We start from the raw sequence: 19,061 nt of genomic DNA on the forward strand, positions 1-19,061 counted from the left end.
ATGTTTTGTCAGGTTTTTTTTAGATCTTGGCCTTGCAGTTTGCCTCAATGATACTAATATTGCTGTTTTAATGTTGCAATGATGCTATAACGTGGGAATGTCAATGTTATAACGTGAGAAGCAATGGTAACTGCTAGGTCAACGTGACTGTCACCTTCAGCTCAAACCAGACCTACGTTTGCTGACATATATGTCAATTTTATTCCCTCTACACGGACTAATATTGTGTAGTCGCCTCATTCGAAAATATCTCAAAGTCTCCAAATAGTTATAGCTTTTGAATCATTTTAGGGGAGTTGTCTTCTGTTTTTTTTTATCCCCAATATCCCGATTTGTTGAGTAAACATCTCTGCTTTAGGAAGACACGGTCTCCCAGAGAGAGAGTGTGTGTGTGTGTATCGGTCATCTCCACCCTGACCTGCTCCCAAAGCGGTTTTAGGTAGACACAACCCCCCCAGGAATAATTCTTCCCCGGGTATTATATCTAATTTGGGTCTGCCATGATGAATATAGTTTTCAGTTTTAGCTGCGCAAAAGTCGTCTGGAGGTTTTTTTTTGTAACTCCAAAAAAACTTCTTGAATATACACTTTCGTTTCAGCTGCACAGGTACACACACACGTGCAGTAAGAAACTTCCACAGACAGTACTCATTACTACTCAGATTTTGTGTACGTATTCCTGTCCGTGTGCTGGTTATGGGCTGCAGCTTTGGGAAACGAGTCGCAGACTTAAGGGCTAAAGAATCCAGCCTGGAAACTCAGTGCAGTGCTAACGATGTGCTGCGTGATCCGGGGATTGCCTTTTCGATGAGAGATTTAACCGAATTTCGTCTGAAGCAGATGGAGAGGAGTCCACGGCGCTATTTTGATGCGGCGCAGGTGAATTTCCAACGCCTGTGTCCTGGTCAATATCCTCAATCAGCATACAGTACAGGTGGCCCGCCCCGCTATCCTATTCCTCTCTGTGGGAACTTGCTGGGCACAAGTAACACTTCCCTGTAATATTATGACTCCATTTCGAAGGTAATTGAAAAGAAAAAGTGATGGAAATCACAGCGGGTCAGGAAGCAACTATTGGATGCGATTTCCAGCATTTTTTCTTTGTTTTCAGAAATGATTCTAGCATCTGCAGTCATTTATTTATTTAAAGTTATTTCATTGGCTGCGAGGTGTTTTGGAACATCCTCGGATCGTGAAAGGGTGGTTCTCTAAATGAAATTTGCTATCACTCTGTGCATCTATTTCTGTTTGTCTGTCCCCACTTCCTGAATTCCCCTGTCTGGATATCTTGGTTACTCATTGCAACGCTGTCTCCCTTTCTATCTCCACCAATCTATCTTATCTCCTTATGTAGATATATCTTGGACTATGGGACGGTTAGACATTAGAATGTGTCAAGAATCTGGTTCATGTGGCCACACGCCCACTGATCCCCCAGCATCACCTCCCTCAGATTCCTTTCAATACCACTAAAAGCTGCTTTATTACTTGAGGACAGACCACTCATCAATTGCAAGATTTTCTTTATTCCCTCCAACATTTCGAAAGTAAAGGAATCCCAATTATACTTTGGAAGCAAAAGCAACTCTACAAGTAACCGAAAGAACTGCGGATGCTGCAAATCAGAAACAAAAACAGATATTGCCCAGTTCTGAGGTTCTCCAGAAACCCAAGTTCTGAGGAAGGGTCACTCGACCCGAAAGGTTAACTCCGATTTCTCTCCACAGATGGTGCCTGACCCGCTGAGCTTTTCCAGCATTTTCTGCTTTTATGTCTACAAAATGACCGCTCTTGTTCGAGTTCATTTATTCGGTAAAAAAATTGAATAAATTGTTTATAGCCCCGTGATAAAGGGAATCAAGCACGAAATCTCTTCGTTGTTTACTGAAAAAGGCAGCCTACAGATTATATAACGATTTGTTTAATATTACAGCCTTAAAAACAGAAGGCCGTTCTGCCCAACGAGCTTCTGTTAGCCCATTAGCGCCACTGTCCTGCTCTTCCCCACAGCCCTGCTCACTTCCTCGTTAAGCATGACCCGATTCCTTCACGGACAGTTGCTGTTAGATTCTGGATTAGTGGTGCTGGAAGAGCACAGCAGTTCAGGCAGCATTCAAGGAGCTTCGAAATCGACGTTTCGGGCAAAAGCCCTTCATCAGGAATAAAAAGGATATCCGTCCACACTGTTCGGGACTAATCATCATAACTCTCAGTATAAAAACAAAACCTTACCTCACCCATCATACTCTGGTAATTACCCTTTATCTGTGTTCTTTGCTTACTGACCCTCCTGCCAATGGGAACATTTTCGCCCTATATACCCTGATCAAAACCGTTCATGAATCCCTCGAGTAAATCATCCCTTCTCTACTCAGAGAGGAACGCTATTCGTTTACAACAGAAGTCAAATGTGTCGCTTAAAGGGTAGAGAAAAAGAAGTCACAAAATCTATACCCACCAGGGGTTATTACTCAGTCATATATTTGTTAGTACAGAGCTTCAGAATTGCTGGAAAAAAAATCAAACTTCTTTGTTTTGCACTTCAGGACAATTTTCAAGCATATCAGTTTGGGGCGGAGACCGACTCTTATTCTGAACATTTTTTGTCCTGATGAATGCAAACCTACAAAATGTTTTTCAACAATACTCTGGTTAAAATCTCTGAAAGGATGAAATGAAAAGAGGGGCCGGGGGTAAAATTGGCGGAGCTGGGGAATGGATGTTGTGTGCATGTTGTAATAGTCCCTCTCTGGGAGGCCAGCTGGAGAGAGAGCCTGGCGCCCACTGCACTGCGGTAAAGACATATTCCATCACTGTCCGTGTGCGGGACACTGAGTGACTGGCCGCTTCCTCCATCCATCATATATTATTGGGCGCTGAATCACCGCTTTTGACTGAGACGCGACACATGCAGCATCGTCGCGTCTGCTGGGGGTTGGGGGGTGGGAGAATTAGGTCAGAGATTTTGGGGGAGATGGTGGAGGCATGTGTCATGGTGTCAGTAAACAAGCCGAGACTAAACAAGGCTGAAAAACGAACCGCAAGAGTTTACATGTTGGAAATGAAAAGCTTCTAACAGAAGCTAATATAAACTGGGCGGGGTGCCAGAACACTGTCCGCATCGGCAGGAGATGACCCCCCCTTTCCAAAGGGTCCGTAATTTGAGCCCGATTTGTAAAACCTTCTCCAGGTGGGGACATCTCTGGGCCAATTTGGATTGTCCTCTGGACAATCCCAGTGGAGGTTAGGGGAGAGGAGATTGCGAGATAGGGCGACCATTGGGAGACTAAGAATTCATTCTCAAATTGTACACTAACCGAACACTGAAGAAAGTTAGGAACTTGAAGTGGGGGTTGGGGGGGGGGGGGGGGGAGGGGTTGAAGTTTTCGTGGTAAATCAATTTGACCTGGATTGCAGCAAGAATCACCCCGGTTCCTGCCAGACTCAGGGGGCCCGGGAACTCGCTGCTTTGCTCTGCACTGGCCTGTGTTAACCTGTCAGGTGAGACAGTTCATGACCTGGCGGTTGGCAGGTAAATCCGCAGGAAAAGGTAGGGCAGGAACGGGATTATGGTCTGTGGTGGATTCAGTATGGTATCAATCTTTGCTAGCGGTGTACTTCAAGAGCGAAATTCCTCTCTGAAATACAGGGCGCCGTATCGAAAGGAAACGAAATACTGAGCAATGATGCGCAGGATGGCATCAGTTCCGGGTAGGCGCGTCACACATGTATAACCTAAGATATTCAAAGCAAAGGACACCTGTACGCCTATAAAGTCCGACCACCATCCTCTCGATGAGAGGACTAATTCTGATTCCCAAACAATCTGACATTGATCGTCAATGGAGCACACACGAAGCAGCACTATCTCATAGAGTCCCAGTTTTGAACAATATCTAAAGGGAGCGGTCATTCTGTCCATTGCCAACGTATCCGCTGCTTGAAAGAACAAAGAACCAAGCCAACTCCCTTGTTCTTCTCACATGTTTCACCCTCCCTCGACCCCTTTTTTTAAAAATAAAAGCACACCCAATTCCAGTTTGAAGGTGGCCATTAAATCTGTAAGCGTATTCCAGAAAGCCGGAGAAACTCAGCAGGTCTGGTGGTTCCTGTGGAGAGAGAAACAGAGTTACTGTTTCGAGGCCAAAGGCATGACTCGATTTGACTCTTCTTCAGAAAGGAATGAAGAAAAGTATTGGACTCGAAACATTAACCTTTTTTTCTCCACAGATGCTGCCAGACTTGCTAGGCTTTTCCAGCATTCTCAGTGTTTGTTTCAGATTTCCAGAAGCCGCGGTATTTTCCTTTCATGATTCCAGTCCCCCTCTGCCCCACTTCTCTTAGAGAGTTTGCTGAAACGATGCGCAGCATTGTGTCCTGTCATTGTGAAAGGTGTAAAGGCCAGTTTTTAATCCTGCCTGCTCCCATTATATTGATTGCTTCCACATCTGTCAGTGATGGGTTCCGTTCCTGAAATGGCTCACGGGGAAGGCATATCTGCAGCAGACCAGCAAAATACATTGGGACACTTTCCTTCAGTCAGTTTACATTTTCAGTTATTCTACGAGGAGTCAGTGCTGACTGGAAAGTCACGCCTGGCGGATAAAAATGGCTAAAGCAGGAACAATAAATGATCGATCACCTAATCAAGGGATAATTGGGAGAGAGTCTATGCAGTCAGGTACAGCACGGAGGTTGAATCTTATCCCCTGGGCCAGCATGGAACCTGTCATTACCACAGCCCCCACCCTCAACGCTGGCTGTTGAATGGGACGGACCTAGAAATTAGATTTCAATCAGATATCCTCGTTTTTATATGCACATCCGTTTTCGTTGCTTTTGGAGTCTGAGCAGCATTTTGTTTCGAATTTTCACCATATTTACCTTTTGTATAATATGTTTGTATCTCTTATTTATCTCTGTCCTTTACGGCCATTTGATTTCCGCCTTTCTTACTCCTGATAATGGCCCAGTATTGCCTCTGACTGAAATTTGCTACATGCATCTTAAGCAGTTTGTTACACAAACGATACATTGTACTCAAAATTTCTCATATCGAGAGAGGGTCCAGGCACATTGCAACGAACAAGGAGTGGAGTCCTCTTGTTTTTTTTGATTCTGGGTATTTTCTTTAGAAATGTTTTAGTAAAAGTAACTTTTTGTTTAGGAAGACAACCGCACTGTGTTAATCCCTAGATCTCGTTAATGTTGTTAAATAATGGTAAATATATAAGCCATTGTTTATTAAAAACAAGTTTTACTTGATGGAATAATCTGGAAATAACCGAATAACGGTTATGGTTAAACATGGTCAATAGTTCGGCTGCTGAGGGTTTGATTCCCGGGGTCAACTCACGAAACACTCGCAGTCACTTTCTGCTCCTGACCGGGTCTTTGCACAGACCAGGCTCTGAGAGACACGGGGGAGGGGGAAGGGAAGGTGGGGTGTGACCCGGGTGTGTGTGAGTGACCCGGGAGGGTCGGGGTGTGACCCGGGGGGAGTGGTGTGGGGGATTGAGGGGGGGTGGAGAGTGAGTGACCCGGGGGGAGCTGTGACCCGGGGGCGGAAGTGACTGACCCGGGCGTGTTTGACCGGGTGGGGGCTGGGGGGGAGTTTGGGGGGGTGTGAGTGACTGGGGTAAGGGTGCGAGTGCCCCGGGGGTGGGAGTGCCCAGTGCCCAGTGCCCGGAGGTGGGAGTGCCCAGTGCCCAGGGGTGGGAGTGCCCAGTGCCGGGGATGGAAGTGTCCAGTGCCCGGGGGTGGGAGTGCCCAGTGCCCGGGGGTGGGAGTGCCCAGTGCCCAGGGGTGGGAGTGCCCAGTGCCGGGGATGGAAGTGTCCAGTGCCCGGGGGTGGGAGTGCCCGGGGGTGGGAGTGCTCAGTGCCCAGGGGTGGGAGTGCCCAGTGCCCATGGTGGGAATGCCCAGTGCCGGGGATTGAAGTGTCCAGTGCCCGGGGGTGGGAGTGCCCAGTGCCGGGGATGGAAGTGCCCAATGCCCGGGGATAAAAGGTACACAGTGCCCGGGGGCAGCCGGTTGTTTTGTTAAGATCAGAACACGGACTGCCGAGGCACAGTCCCGGGAACTGTTCTTCCTGTTCCCGGGCACTTTTTGTGCATCTGAAGTCAGAGCAAAACATGGGAACAGGGTGAGGGACAGAACTGGAGCGTTCTGACCCCAGGGTCTGGGATAAAAATGGAACCTACCCCGTGTTTTTTTGGCGAGTGGAACACAGAAGATCGAGTGTTTATTTTGCAAACTAACCTTGTCAAGTTGTACCTGTTCCTGCTGGATTTTTAAAAACACTTTTTTCTCCCCCTCGGGGTGTGTTGGAGTATTTAGAATCAGGATGTGGGTTATGAAAGCAGTTTTGATATCAAGTGATTCCTAACAAGGTTCAAAACATCTTAACATTTTTTGGATCAGTATTTTTTAAAATTCGCCCTGCGGTTATTTGGATCAAATTAATTCCAAGCTCTTTCTGCCCTCACTCCATCGCTGAGGGACAAATCCTAATAACTACAGGCACGGTTTACCGGAAAGCAAAAATCAATGTTTAAACCCGTCTCTTCAATGAAGTTGCTCCGAGCAAGAAGGACATGTATCCGACGGCGGAGAGAGAGAGAGAGATCCTCGTTCAAAGCAGACGCTCTCTCAACTTTGTTCTGAACTTGTTTCAAAGTCTCCTCCAAATTCCCCCAACAAAGTCAGGGCTGCTCATCCTCTGTCCAAGACTCAGAAATACACTTCATGTGGACGGCCCTTACAGTGTTTCGTAATCTTTTGTTTCGTTTTTTTTTAAAAAAAAGCTCAGAAACGCCCTTTCCCCCGTGGAGCACACGGGATGAGTCAGATACCTGACCTGCCTTACTCTCTCTCTCTGCATTCCCCTTTGTCGCCAGCCCCTTGACTCTCTTTCCAGCTTATTCCTGCTTTTTCTTTCTCTCTTTCCTTTCTCTCTATCTCTCCATTCGCCTCTTTTATTTCCACGTCGTCCCTTTTTCATTCGGGAACCCTCTGAATATCTCTACATTTCTGTTTATGGCTACACTCCGCCGCTCTGTCTTTTCTTTATATACATATATATAAAAGTCGGTGAGATTGTTTTTTTTGTATTTGTACCCCCATTTCTCCCTGTCTCTCAGATTGCAAGCCTGGTAATAGCATCAAACGGCTGGCTAACAGAGCCGGGGGTCAGTCAGATAGCGCTATCCCGGCTTATCAGGCTTGGGGAACACGATCACTTCTCCCAGAGCGCCTCTCCGAAATCGCCTTGAATGGGGAATAAAAAAAGCAAGCACACCCCGGCACAGGGCACCTCAACCGAGAAGGGAAATCTCACTTACCACCAGATCGGGTAGCCGGCTAGTCCGTGGCTTGCACTCAGTAGGAACGACAGCACAAATCCAAACAGGTACAAATCCATGAGTGTGGCAGAGTGAAAGTGAGAAAGTAGATAGAGAAAGAGAGGGGAGAAAAGTTTCTTTTTTTAAAAAAAATAAACTTGGGAAGGTAGCAAAGCTCGGGGTCAACACTTCACCATACGGGCGAGAGCTTCCTGCATTATACAGATGCTAATACAAAAGTAAAGGGGTTCAAATGCACGCTGGGATCCAATCACATCTCATCGCCTTAGGACACAGATGATTATATAGTTCAGTGCTGTCAATCATGTCTTGCTACCCCAATATCCAGCTAATTGCACAAGGTAGTGTTTTGATGCGCGTTAGTTTGTCGGCTCTGTAATGATAAAATTGTTCCGAGGAGGGCATTTTGAATGGGAAGGATGGGAGAATGAGCTCCTGCCGGGATGGTCGCCATGGTAACACTTGGAGAGTTATAACCAGGCTTGGCCTTTTCACTGCCTCCTAAAGAAAGAGGGGAATGTAAGAATGATAATGGACGACATGTGTTAACCTTCTCTTCAACACAAAACAGCGTGATGAATATGAGCACAGCAAGAGGGACAGCAAATAAATTCAGGATTATATGTGTCTCTTTGGGGCATTTTAAAGAGGCAGTAGCCCTTTGACAATCTGACATAGTCTATATTTAATAATTCTCAAGTATCACTTCGACAGAAACTCTTTTCACGTTTGTCCAACTTTTTAATTACCAAATGTCCACAAGTGACAACGCAATAAACGAAACAGTCACGCCGATTTTTTTTTTGTTTAAATACGTTTTGTGGGGAAATTTGACCCGTTGTGTTTTGTACGGGAGAACCGCAATGATTTGTAAACCATGTTTTAAAGCGCAAGGCGGGGGTCCAACAGGGGGACGAGCATTGTGTACCCCTTTGCTCCGGGACCAACTCTGTCATTTCTGATGGCTTCTGTTTGCCCAAGGCCTGTTTAATGTACATTTATATACACACACACATGTACAGGCTTCCAGCTCTTATTGGAGTTAATATGAGCGATCAGACAGCGAGTAAAAAAAGCTGTAAATAGTTTGGGAACCATTCTGGGAGGGAAGAGGTGGAGTGAATGCTGATAATTTCTCTGGGTTCAAGTTATTAACAAGAGATAGTCTGACCGTTCCATTTGTGCATCACTGTAAATAGAGATATATTTAGACGTGCATGTTTACAGCGTGGTGGACCGCTGTGCAATTTAATGCAGGGAGTATTCATTATTCAAGCGTTAGCAATGTAAGACACGCACCTGCTGTTTTCCAAATAACCGAGTTATATTTGCAGCTTATAAATAATTTGTTTTACGAATGTAATTTTGTTTTTCGTGTGAACAAGCCCTCGTGCCCATTCTGCATCGCTGAGGAACGGAATCTGGATTTCCTCAGAAAAATGAAATTATTGAGGACAGCGAGGTCACGGAAGAGGGACACAAACAGGGAAATACAAACTATGCAGAGCCCCCGCCGAGTTCAAAGGAGCCGGACCGTCTGAAGATTCACTCTCACCTTTTTTTGGTCCTCACAAAACTTCTCGACTGTCTGTTGACACTGTTGAAGAAAAACAAGAAAGTCAATCACCTGATGAAGGCGCGTCGCTCCGAAAGCTAGTGTGCTTCCAATTAAACCTGTTGGACTATAACCTGGTGTTGTGTGATTTTTAACTAAGAAAAACAAGTTTGCGGAGTCGGGAGAGATGGACACAATAGGAAGATGTTCCCTTCCAATTCACGTGTTCTCACTGTATCGAAAAGCTGTCTGATATAAATATCCACCTACTCCTCCGAAAATTAAAACAAATATAAACATGTAAAGCGCTTGCAAAGCAAATACAGCACACCAGAAACAAAAAAAATCGTTCTCATTTATTTCATCATCCTACACAAATGTTGCTTGATACCAGAACTGCGTTGAACCTGCCATCCCAAATTGTAACTTTGAAATGTTGACAATCGTTTCCTTTGAACCAAGACTGGGGAGGTGGCAGCACTTGGTGAAGCTTGATCGAGGGTCGAAATCAGGAGAATAAATAGGAGATTGTCTAATATTTGAGCCTGAGGGTGAGCACTTTTGCTGTGAACACACACAGACAAAATAAAACAGAATCCGCAAAACGGAACACGCCTCAACATGCACCAACAAAACAAAACAAAAATCCGAAAAAAATAAACAAACGCATTTTCTACAATTTATTTATTTTTTCCCAGAGTCTGTGTAAAGTCCTTTGATCTGGGCCGATTGCATGCAATACTGTAATTTTCACAGCACACTGAGAGTTTAGGTGCTCATTAGAGCCATTGAACATGCAGTTATTGGTTGAGACCTGACATTTTCCTCAGTCACCTCAGCAATGGGACTGAGAACAATTAGGAATCCCACGGGTTTAGGGTTATTTCAGTTAACACAATAATCTCAACCCTTGCCTCTTCCTTGAGGCTTCTCTCATTAGGGGGAGAAGTCTATTCGAATCATCTTTAATCACACCGACTGTTCACGCGAGTTGCTTGCGAGCTATATGTATTTCGAAGCCAGTTTTTCACCACTGACCTCATCAACACAGACATTTTCTTAATTTAAAACAAAATCGTTTCTATTCTGACTTTTCTGGTTGGCGAGCTATCCGACGCAAACTTGCTCCCCAGTTTTATTTTCGTTTGGGCTAATTAGTGCTTAGACATACGCCAGTAATTGCAATCGCTCGTTTTGTAAACACCATTTCATAAGCAGACCAATATAAAGAGTTAAACAACAACAAAATGCTGTAGCTGCTGGAGATCTGATATACAATCAGAAAATTGCTAGAGAAAGTTAGCAGGTCCGGTAGTATTTGTGGAGGGAGAAACAGAGTTAACATTTAAATTCCAAAGACATTTCTTCAGAATTGGCATTAAAAGATACATTTTTTCAATTGAGTAGCACCTCTGTGGTGATCTGACTGTACTACATAAATATGGTGTTAACCACAAATGAAATAATATCTCTTAAAAACTCCAGGCTTCAGTTAAAATGGTCTTCTCACCCAAGCATATTAAGTAAATAAACAAATCTGGCTGATCACATGTAGGATATTACAAAGGATGATATCAACACAAGATTCAGTTAATTTCACAGGGAATTTGATGCAATTGATTATGTCGATTTGATCAGAGAATGAATAAACGAATGAAGTTGTCTCCCTTTTGGTTATTACAGGGTGAAGCGTTGTCATTGGTCCATTAACATAATTTTCGACAGATCACAGTCATTTCACTGTTAACGAGGGACGAGAACAGGAACTAAATATTAATTGGAAGAAATGAGGCGAGGTAACTGGTGGGCGGTCTGTCAATGATGGTCTCTTGGGAACTGTGACCACCTCGAACCCATTGCATTTCATTTGCAACCCATTGACAACAGCACCATCTCGTGGACATAGTGGTCACCAACAGTTTTCACCTTGTTTTTACAGTATTTGGAGATGCCGGTGTTGGACTGGGGTGTACAAAGTTAAAAGTCACACAACACCAGGTTATGGTCCAACAGGTTTAATTGGAAGCACACTAGCTTTCGGAGCGTCGCTCCTTCATCTACCACCTGATGAAGGAGCGACGCTCAGAAAGCGAGTGTGCTTCCAATTAAACCTGTTGGACTATATAACCTGGTGTGCGATTTTTAACTTTTTACAATATGACTGTTTACGAGACACATCTATATTAATTTACCAATCGGTGCATAACAGGCTTTTCAAAGATATTTCTGACAGCAATCATATCACACCACAATTTTACCACCCAGCAGCCATTTACTCTGTACATCTAAGATTAAATTTAAGTGGAATTCGCTCACTGAATGCAGCATCAAATGCATCAACAATGATCCTGATTTTTAACAAGACCTGTAATGTAGACAACATATCCTAAAATACTTTACAGAAATGTAATGAGAAAATGAACATCAAGCCAAAAAGTGCTTCATACACTTCAAGCAGCTTCTTAAGTGGGAGATGGAAGTAGAGAGATGCAGGGAGTTCAGGGAATTTCAGATTGAGGGGCTTAGGCCACTGAGGACATGCACATCAATGGTGAGGCAAAGGTAGGGGTTGCACAATATGTTTCAGAGATAGTAAAAGAAAAAAAAAGCCATGAAGACATGTACACAGAAACATAGGAAAAGGAGTAGGCCATTGAATCTGTGGCTGATCTGTGATCTAACTCAGTGTACCTGTATTTGGCCCATATCTCTTAATACCTTTGCTTACCCAAAACATTATCTCAGATTTAAAACTAACAACTCATCCAGTATTCACTTCCATTTGTGGATGAGAGTTCTAAACATCTCCCCTCCTTTGTGTGTAGAAATGCTTTCCAGCATCTCTCTTGAATGGTCTGACCCTAATTCTCGACCATGCCCACTAATTCTAGAATCTCCATCCAGTGGAGTTAGTTCATCTTCATCTACCCTGTCTTAAATGAAAGTATGGAAGTTTTGATTTTGAGCTGTTGAGAGTTTGGAAACCAAACAAGGTGTGTGAGGACGGGGTATTGGGTGAGTGACACTTAGTGCAGTGGTGGAGACATGCAGTAAATGGAACAACCTCAAGGCAATCCATGGAAATGCACCATCATCTAAGTCTTGTTTTCAGGGCACTTTACTGATTATTCTTCATCTACTGCCATTGCAAACTTGGATAGGTCCATTCTCCTTTCCAAATATTTTAACACACTCAATATTTACTGCCCTTTCATTCAGTCTTGGAATGTGAGTAATCTTGCAAAACACTACCACATGTAGGCTAGAGCTGGTAAGGATGGCAAATTTTCTTGTTGAAGGACTGTAATGAACCAAGGGGGTTTTTGCAATAATTAACTCAGTGTACCTGTATTTTATTTCAGATTTCGTAATCAAGTTTCCTCAGTTACTGTGGGGGGATTTGAATGAATATCTTCAGAGTATTAGTCCATGCCTCTCAATCACCAGTCTAGGAAAATCAACATTATGTTACCAGTATTTACGAGTATCTGGAAAGACACTGCTTGATTAGGGACAGCCAGCACGGATTTGTGAAGGGTAGGTCTTGCCTAACAAGTCTTATTGAATTCTTCGAGGAGGTGACCAAGCATGTGGATGAGGGTAGAGCAGTGGATGTAGTGTACATGGATTTTAGTAAGGCATTTGATAAGGTTCCCCATGGTAGGCTTATGCGGAAAGTCAGGAGGCATGGGATAGAGGGAAATTTGGCCAATTGGATAGAAAACTGGCTAACTGGTCGAAGTCAGAGAGTGGTGGTAGATGGTAAATATTCAGCATGGAGTCCAGTTACAAGTGGAGTTCCGCAGGGATCAGTTCTGGGTCCTCTGCTGTTTGTAATTTTTATTAATGACTTAGAGGAGGGAGTCGAAGGGTGGGTCAGTAAATTTGCAGATGATACAAAGATAGGTGGAGTTGTGGACAGTGAGGAGGGCTGTTGTCGGCTGCAGAGGGACTTAGATATGATGCAGAGCTGGGCTGAGGAGTGGCAGATGGAGTTCAACCCTGCCAAGTGTGAGGTTGTCCATTTTGGAAGAACAAATAAGAATGCGGAATACAGGGTTAATGGTAGGGTTCTTGGTCAGGTGGAGGAACAGAGGGATCTTGGGGTCTATGTACATAGATCTTTGAAGGTAGCCACTCAGGTGGATAGAGTTTGTAAGAAGGCCTATGGAGTATTATCGTTCATTAGCAGAGGGATTGAATTCAAGAGTCGTGAGGTGATGTTGCAGCTGTACAGGACTTTGGTTAGGCCACATTTGGAGTACTGTGTGCAGTTCTGGTCGCCTCACTTTAGGAAAGATGTGGAAGCTTTGGAGAGGGTGCAGAGAAGATTTACCAGGATGTTGCCTGGAATGGAGAGTAGGTCGTACGAGGATAGGTTGAGAGTTCTCGGCCTTTTCTCGTTGGAACGGCGAAGGATGAGGGGTGACTTGATAGAGGTTTATAAGATGATCAGAGGAATAGATAGAGTAGACAGTCAGAAACTTTTTCCCCGGGTACAACAGAGTGTTACAAGGGGACATAAATTTAAGGTGAAGGGTGGAAGGTATAGGGGAGATGTCAGGGGTGGGTTCTTTACCCAGAGAGTGGTGGGGGCATGGAATGCGCTGCCCGAGGGAGTGGTAGAGTCAGATTCATTGGCGACCTTTAAGCGGCATTTGGATAGGTACATGGATGGGTGCTTAATCTAGGATAGAAGTTCGGCACAACATCGTGGGCCGAAGGGCCTGTTCTGTGCTGTATTGTTCTATGTTCTATGTTCTACCCCTTTCACTTTATATCCATAGAGGCCTTGCAGAGGCCTTCCATAGAAGCAGACTATTTGTCCCGTTAAATCCACACTGATCCTCCCAGACAAACCCCTCTACCCTATCTCTATAACCCTACATTTCTCATAACTGATCTACCTAGCCTGCAACTCTCTGGACCCTGTGGATTTAGCATGGCAACCTCACTTGTATAGCTTTGGGCTACGGGAGGAAACTAGAGCACCCGGAGAAAACCCATGTAGACATGGGGAGATTGTGCAAACTCCACACAGACAGTCACCTGAGAGTGGGATTGGACTTGGGTTCCTGGCGCTGTGAGACAGCAGTGCTAACCACTGAGCCACTATGCCACCCTATGCAAATGCTATTTTACCCAGACATATAGTACAGACCAGAGTGATACAGATAAATTTGAGCTTCATTGCTGGCTCATCCATGGTTTAAAAAACAGTGCAGTGTTAGTTAACATCCTTGAAGTGACTTCAAGCTCCTTAGGATAAACTGAATGTCTCAATATTTGGATTCACTACCAATATTATGTTCCTCTGACATAGAGACACATGTTGCATTGACAGATATGTGCAGTATAATTGTCTCATAAACACAAGTCAATGGGAGATTGGATGTTGCTGTAGATAAAGTGATGGCTTCAGCAGCTAGTTTGTAATCTAGCTCAAACTAATGATTTGAAAATCTGTCTCTGGTTCTAGGACCCCACAAAACTCTCCTGAAATTGGTGATCTTTTATCGGCATACCAAGTGTGGGTGGTGGGGGAAAACGTCATGCTGAGGCCATGAGGTTGCGATGATAAGACCATGTGAATATAAGTTAAAGGGTATTGCAATGAGTGGAATAACGGACGATGTTAGGATTGACTAGAGTTTCCTTTGCATTTAACCATACTATACCTGGCCTTGGAGTGCTGGCACTGAATTTGAGGATGATGACTGAAAGCAGGATATGTTCTTTTCCATCATATTAACAGCCTTCATCTTAAGGAGCACTGAAAAGCAATTGTGCATTGTCGTATTGTGGCTCCTTTGCGTGTTTATTTCCCAGCACTTTAGGACAGCTGGTTTGTGATGCACAGTGACACCAACAGTGTGGGTCCTGGACCCACACCGACTGAGGTTCCCATGATGGACTCTCCTTCTCACCTTCTGTCCTTGCTTGGTGATCCTCAGGTGAAACCACTAGTAGTTGCCTCTCAGAAATAAGAAAGCATCCCTTTTTAGTGGTTCAATCTTGGCTCTGTATCTCTGAGAAACCAATAATTTAAAATAATGCATGTCAAACAATAATTCTATCTCCAGCTATGCTGTATAATCTCATATTATCCAATGTCTGTTCTCTAGTTTTTAATGTGAAATGTTATCCTGGAAGTGCATGGGAAGATTTTATTTTCATAAAGACATTATAACAAATGAAATGTTGCTGTTGCTTGGTACAGTACTATGAGAAAATCTTCTTGACACCAAGCCATTTAAAGGTCAAATTTATGTAATTTGTGACTGTTTGTGTAACTGGTATGAGTCATCTGCATTCAAGTGTATATGTACATACATACATGGATATGTAGGCATGCATTTGGCTTAAAATATTAAATGCATTTGACTATGTCAGAAATATTTTTAAACAAGTGGGAGGAATCTGGATAGTATAGTTGGTTACAAAAATATTCCATTAACGTTCTCTGAGAAAGAGTCTGGTGGGCAAATTGTGACAGGGGATTCTGAGAGACAGGGTTGATGTGTACTTTTAGAGGCACAGGACTGATTAGGGATAGTGAACATGGCTTTGTGCATAGGAAATCATGTCTCATTAACTTGATTGAGTTTTTGAAGAAATGAAGAAGAGGATTGATGAAGGCAGAGAGGTGGATGTTGCCTATATGGACTTGAGTAAGGCGCTTAACAAGATTCCACATGGTAGGCTGATTAACAACGTTAGATTGCACGGAATACGGGGAGAACTAGCCATTTGGATACAGAACTGGGTCAAAGGTAGATGACAGAGGGTGGTGGTGGAGGGTTGCTTTTCATACTGCAGGCCTGTGACCAGTGGTGTGCTGCAAGGATTGATGCTGGGTTCTCTGCTTTTTGTTATCTATATGATTTGGATTTAAATATAAGAGATATGGATTACAAGTTTTCAGATGACACGCAAATTGGTGGTTTAATGGACAGCTAAGAAAGTTACCTCAGATTATAATAGGACTTGATCAGCAGGGCTAATGGGACGTGGAGTGGCAGATGGAGTTTAATTTAGATAAATGTGAGGTGCTGCATTTTGAAAAGCAATTCAGGATAGGACTTATGCACTTAAGGTTCCGGGTAGCATTGCTCAACAAAGAGATGTTGGAGTGCAGGTTCATAGTTCCTTGAAAGTGGAATTTTGGATAACAGGATAGTGAAGAAGGCATTGGTGACACTTGCCTTTATTCGTCAGAACATTCCACAGGATTTAGATGGTCATGTTATGGCTGAACAGGACATTAGTTAGGCCACTTTTGGAATATTGCATTCAATTCTTGCCTCCTACTATAGGATGGATGTTGTGAAACTTGAAAGGGTTCAGAATGGATTTACAAGAATGTTGCCAGGGTGGAAGTTTTGAGCTGAAAATGTGTTGCTGGAAAAGCGCAGCAGGTCAGTCAGCATCCAAGGAACAGGAGAATCGACGTTTCGGGCATAAGCCCTTCTTCAGGAATCTGCATTCCTTATGCCCGAAACGTCGCTTCTCCTGCTCTTTGGATGCTGCCTGACCTGCTGCGCTTTTCCAGCAACACATTTTCAGCTCTGATCTCCAGCATCTGCAGTCCTCACTTTCTCCTGGATGTTTTGAGCTATCAGGAAAGGCTGAATAGGCTGGGGCTGTTTTCCCTGCAGCATCGGAGGCTGACAGCTGACCTTATAGAGGTTTATAAAACCATGAGGGGCATGGATAGGATGAATAGCCAAGGCCTTTTCTCCAGTGTAGGGGTGTCAAAAACTAAAGGGCATAGGTTTAAGTTGAGAGGGGCAAGGTTTGGTGCAACCTAGCTCTCAATACCGGCAAAACCAAGGAACTCATTATTGATTGTCAACGGGATGTTACTCATGTCCCCCGAGACATTAACAGCCCAGCGGTGGAATGAGCGGACAGTGTCAAGCTCCTGGGAGTGGTCATCCACATCAATTTTTCTTGGACTCATCATACGGACGCACTGGTTACAAAGGCCCAAAATTGCCTCTTCTTCCTCAGGCATCTGAGGAAATTTGGCATGTTGGCGAATACCCTTGCCAGCTTTTATAGGTGCACCATCGAGAGCCATTCTGTCTGGATGTATCACTATCTGGTATGGCAACTGTGCCAGTCAAGATCTGAGACAGTTACAGAGAGAGTGGTGAACTCAGCCCGGACAATCACAAAGGCCTACTTCCCACTATGGAATCCATCTACCAGGCCCACTGTCAAGGAAAGACCGCCAGCATTCTCAAAGATCCAACCTACGCTGGCAATGTTTTTCTAAAACCTCTACCATCGGGGAGAACACACGCACCAGCCCGTTTCGAAACAGTTTCTACCCTACTATTATTAGAATACTGAATGGACTCACAAACTCTGAACATTCACCTGTACATGTGTTTTTGTTTTTGCTGCTGTTTACCTATTATTTATTTATCTGTGCTCCTTAACGATGCGATCTGCCTGTATTGCTCGCAAGACAAAGCTTTTCACTGTATCTTGGTACACGTGACAATAAATTCAATTCAATTCGATTTGAAAGGGACCTAAGGGGCAACCTTTTCACGCAGAGGGTGGTATGTGTATGGAATGAACTGTCAGAGAAAGTGGTGAAGGCTGTTACAATTACAGCATTTAAAAGTCATCTGGATGGGTACTTGAATAGGAAGGGTTTAGAGGGATATGAGCTAAATGCTGACAAACGGGATTAAATTAGTTTAGGATATCTGGTTGGCGTGGACGGGTTGAACAGAAGAGCCTGTTTCCATGCTGTATATCTCTATTATTCTATATCTTCATCTGCCAACAAAAAAAGACCCATCCACCAGCACCTTGTCTGCAGCCTTGCAGGTTATATTTCAGGTGCAGATTCAAACACATTTTATATGAGTTGAAGGTTTCTGCCTTCACCACAAAACCTGGTGGTTCAGACACCCACACCCTTTGGATGTAAAAGTTTTTCATCATGCTTTCTCTCAACATAAGACCATAATTCTATCATTCACCTTAAATTTGAGATCTGAGTTAGAAATCAATGCTGATGGAAGGGTTAAAGGTTTCTCACTTTCACTCAGTAAATGTTCTATTGAAATGAATTCTGGCCCCATTTCCACAACCTTGCAAGCTGGTATCCACAGAACAAATTGATCATTAGATTCGCTCCAGTGTGGAAACAGGCCCTTCGGCCCAACCAGTCCGCACCGACCCTCCAAAGAGTAACCCACCCAGACCCATTTCCCTCTGACTAATGCACCTATGGGCAATTTAGCACGGCCAATTCACCTGACCGGCACATCTTTGGACTGTGGGAGGAAACTGGAGCACCTGGAGGAAACCCATGCAGACACGGGGAGAATGTGCAAACTCCACACAGACAGTGGCCCGAGGCTGGAATCGAACCTGGGACCCTGGTGCTGTGAGGCAGCAGTGCGAAACACTGAGCCACCGTGCCGCCCTTATGTTCAGTATTAAGAGGCAAAAAAAAATTTGTTCCTGGTACACTTTGTGTTTATATCTTAACTTGTACTAAGTCCTGTTCACTTGTCAGTCCTGTTCTCATTGACCTATAATGGCCTCCAAATCAGAACGCCTACATTTAAAAGTTCTTAAATTAGCCCTCAAATCCTTCCACGGCCTCCCCACTTCTCACCTCTCTCATATCCTCCAGGTCCTTCAAACTTCAAATAATTTTGTGTTCCTCTGATTCTGACCTCTTTGATTTCAGCTGCCAATGCACTAAGATTTACGATGCCCCCTGTAAAACTCTCAGCTTGGCTCTTCCTCTTTATGATGCTCCATAAAACCTACATGTTCCACTATGTTTTTTATTAACTCTTCGAAATCAATTTGTGTGCTTCCAGGTCGAATTTAATTTGAAAATCTGACCCATGAAGTGTTTTGGAAAGTTTGGCAATGTTAAAAACACTGCAAAAGTTCAAACCATTGTTGCAATGTTTTGGTTAATATTTGTGCTGCTTCATGTGCGTGAGAGGGGACACAGTGGCCTAGTGGACCTATTGTTAGACTATGAAGAAACTCGAGAGCCCTCGGTTCAAATTCCGTCATGGCAGATGGTGGAATTTGAATTTGATAAAGAACCTGGAACTAAAGGTCTAATGATGACCATGAAACCACTGTCAGGAAAA

At 44.0% G+C, this 19,061-nt stretch overlaps 1 protein-coding gene and 1 long non-coding RNA gene across 2 annotated transcripts in view; one reads left to right on the plus strand and one right to left on the minus strand.

Annotated features, from left to right (window-relative positions):
- Positions 1 to 7,764, minus strand: part of LOC140465909 (proto-oncogene Wnt-3) — a 122,033-nt gene extending 114,269 nt beyond the window's left edge. The window contains exon 1 of the mRNA XM_072561839.1: positions 7,344 to 7,764. Coding sequence (XP_072417940.1) covers positions 7,344 to 7,423 — 80 coding nt within the window. The 5' untranslated portion in view covers positions 7,424 to 7,764. The remainder of the gene's footprint in view (positions 1 to 7,343) is intronic.
- Positions 6,874 to 9,052, plus strand: LOC140465910 (uncharacterized). The gene is made up of 2 exons (XR_011955185.1): positions 6,874 to 7,411; positions 8,750 to 9,052. It is a non-coding gene; the product is annotated as an uncharacterized lncRNA (long non-coding RNA).
- Positions 9,053 to 19,061: the final 10,009 nt, after the last annotated feature.

Source organism: Chiloscyllium punctatum, chromosome 42 (genome assembly GCF_047496795.1).
Source record: "Chiloscyllium punctatum isolate Juve2018m chromosome 42, sChiPun1.3, whole genome shotgun sequence".
NCBI lineage: Eukaryota > Metazoa > Chordata > Chondrichthyes > Orectolobiformes > Hemiscylliidae > Chiloscyllium > Chiloscyllium punctatum.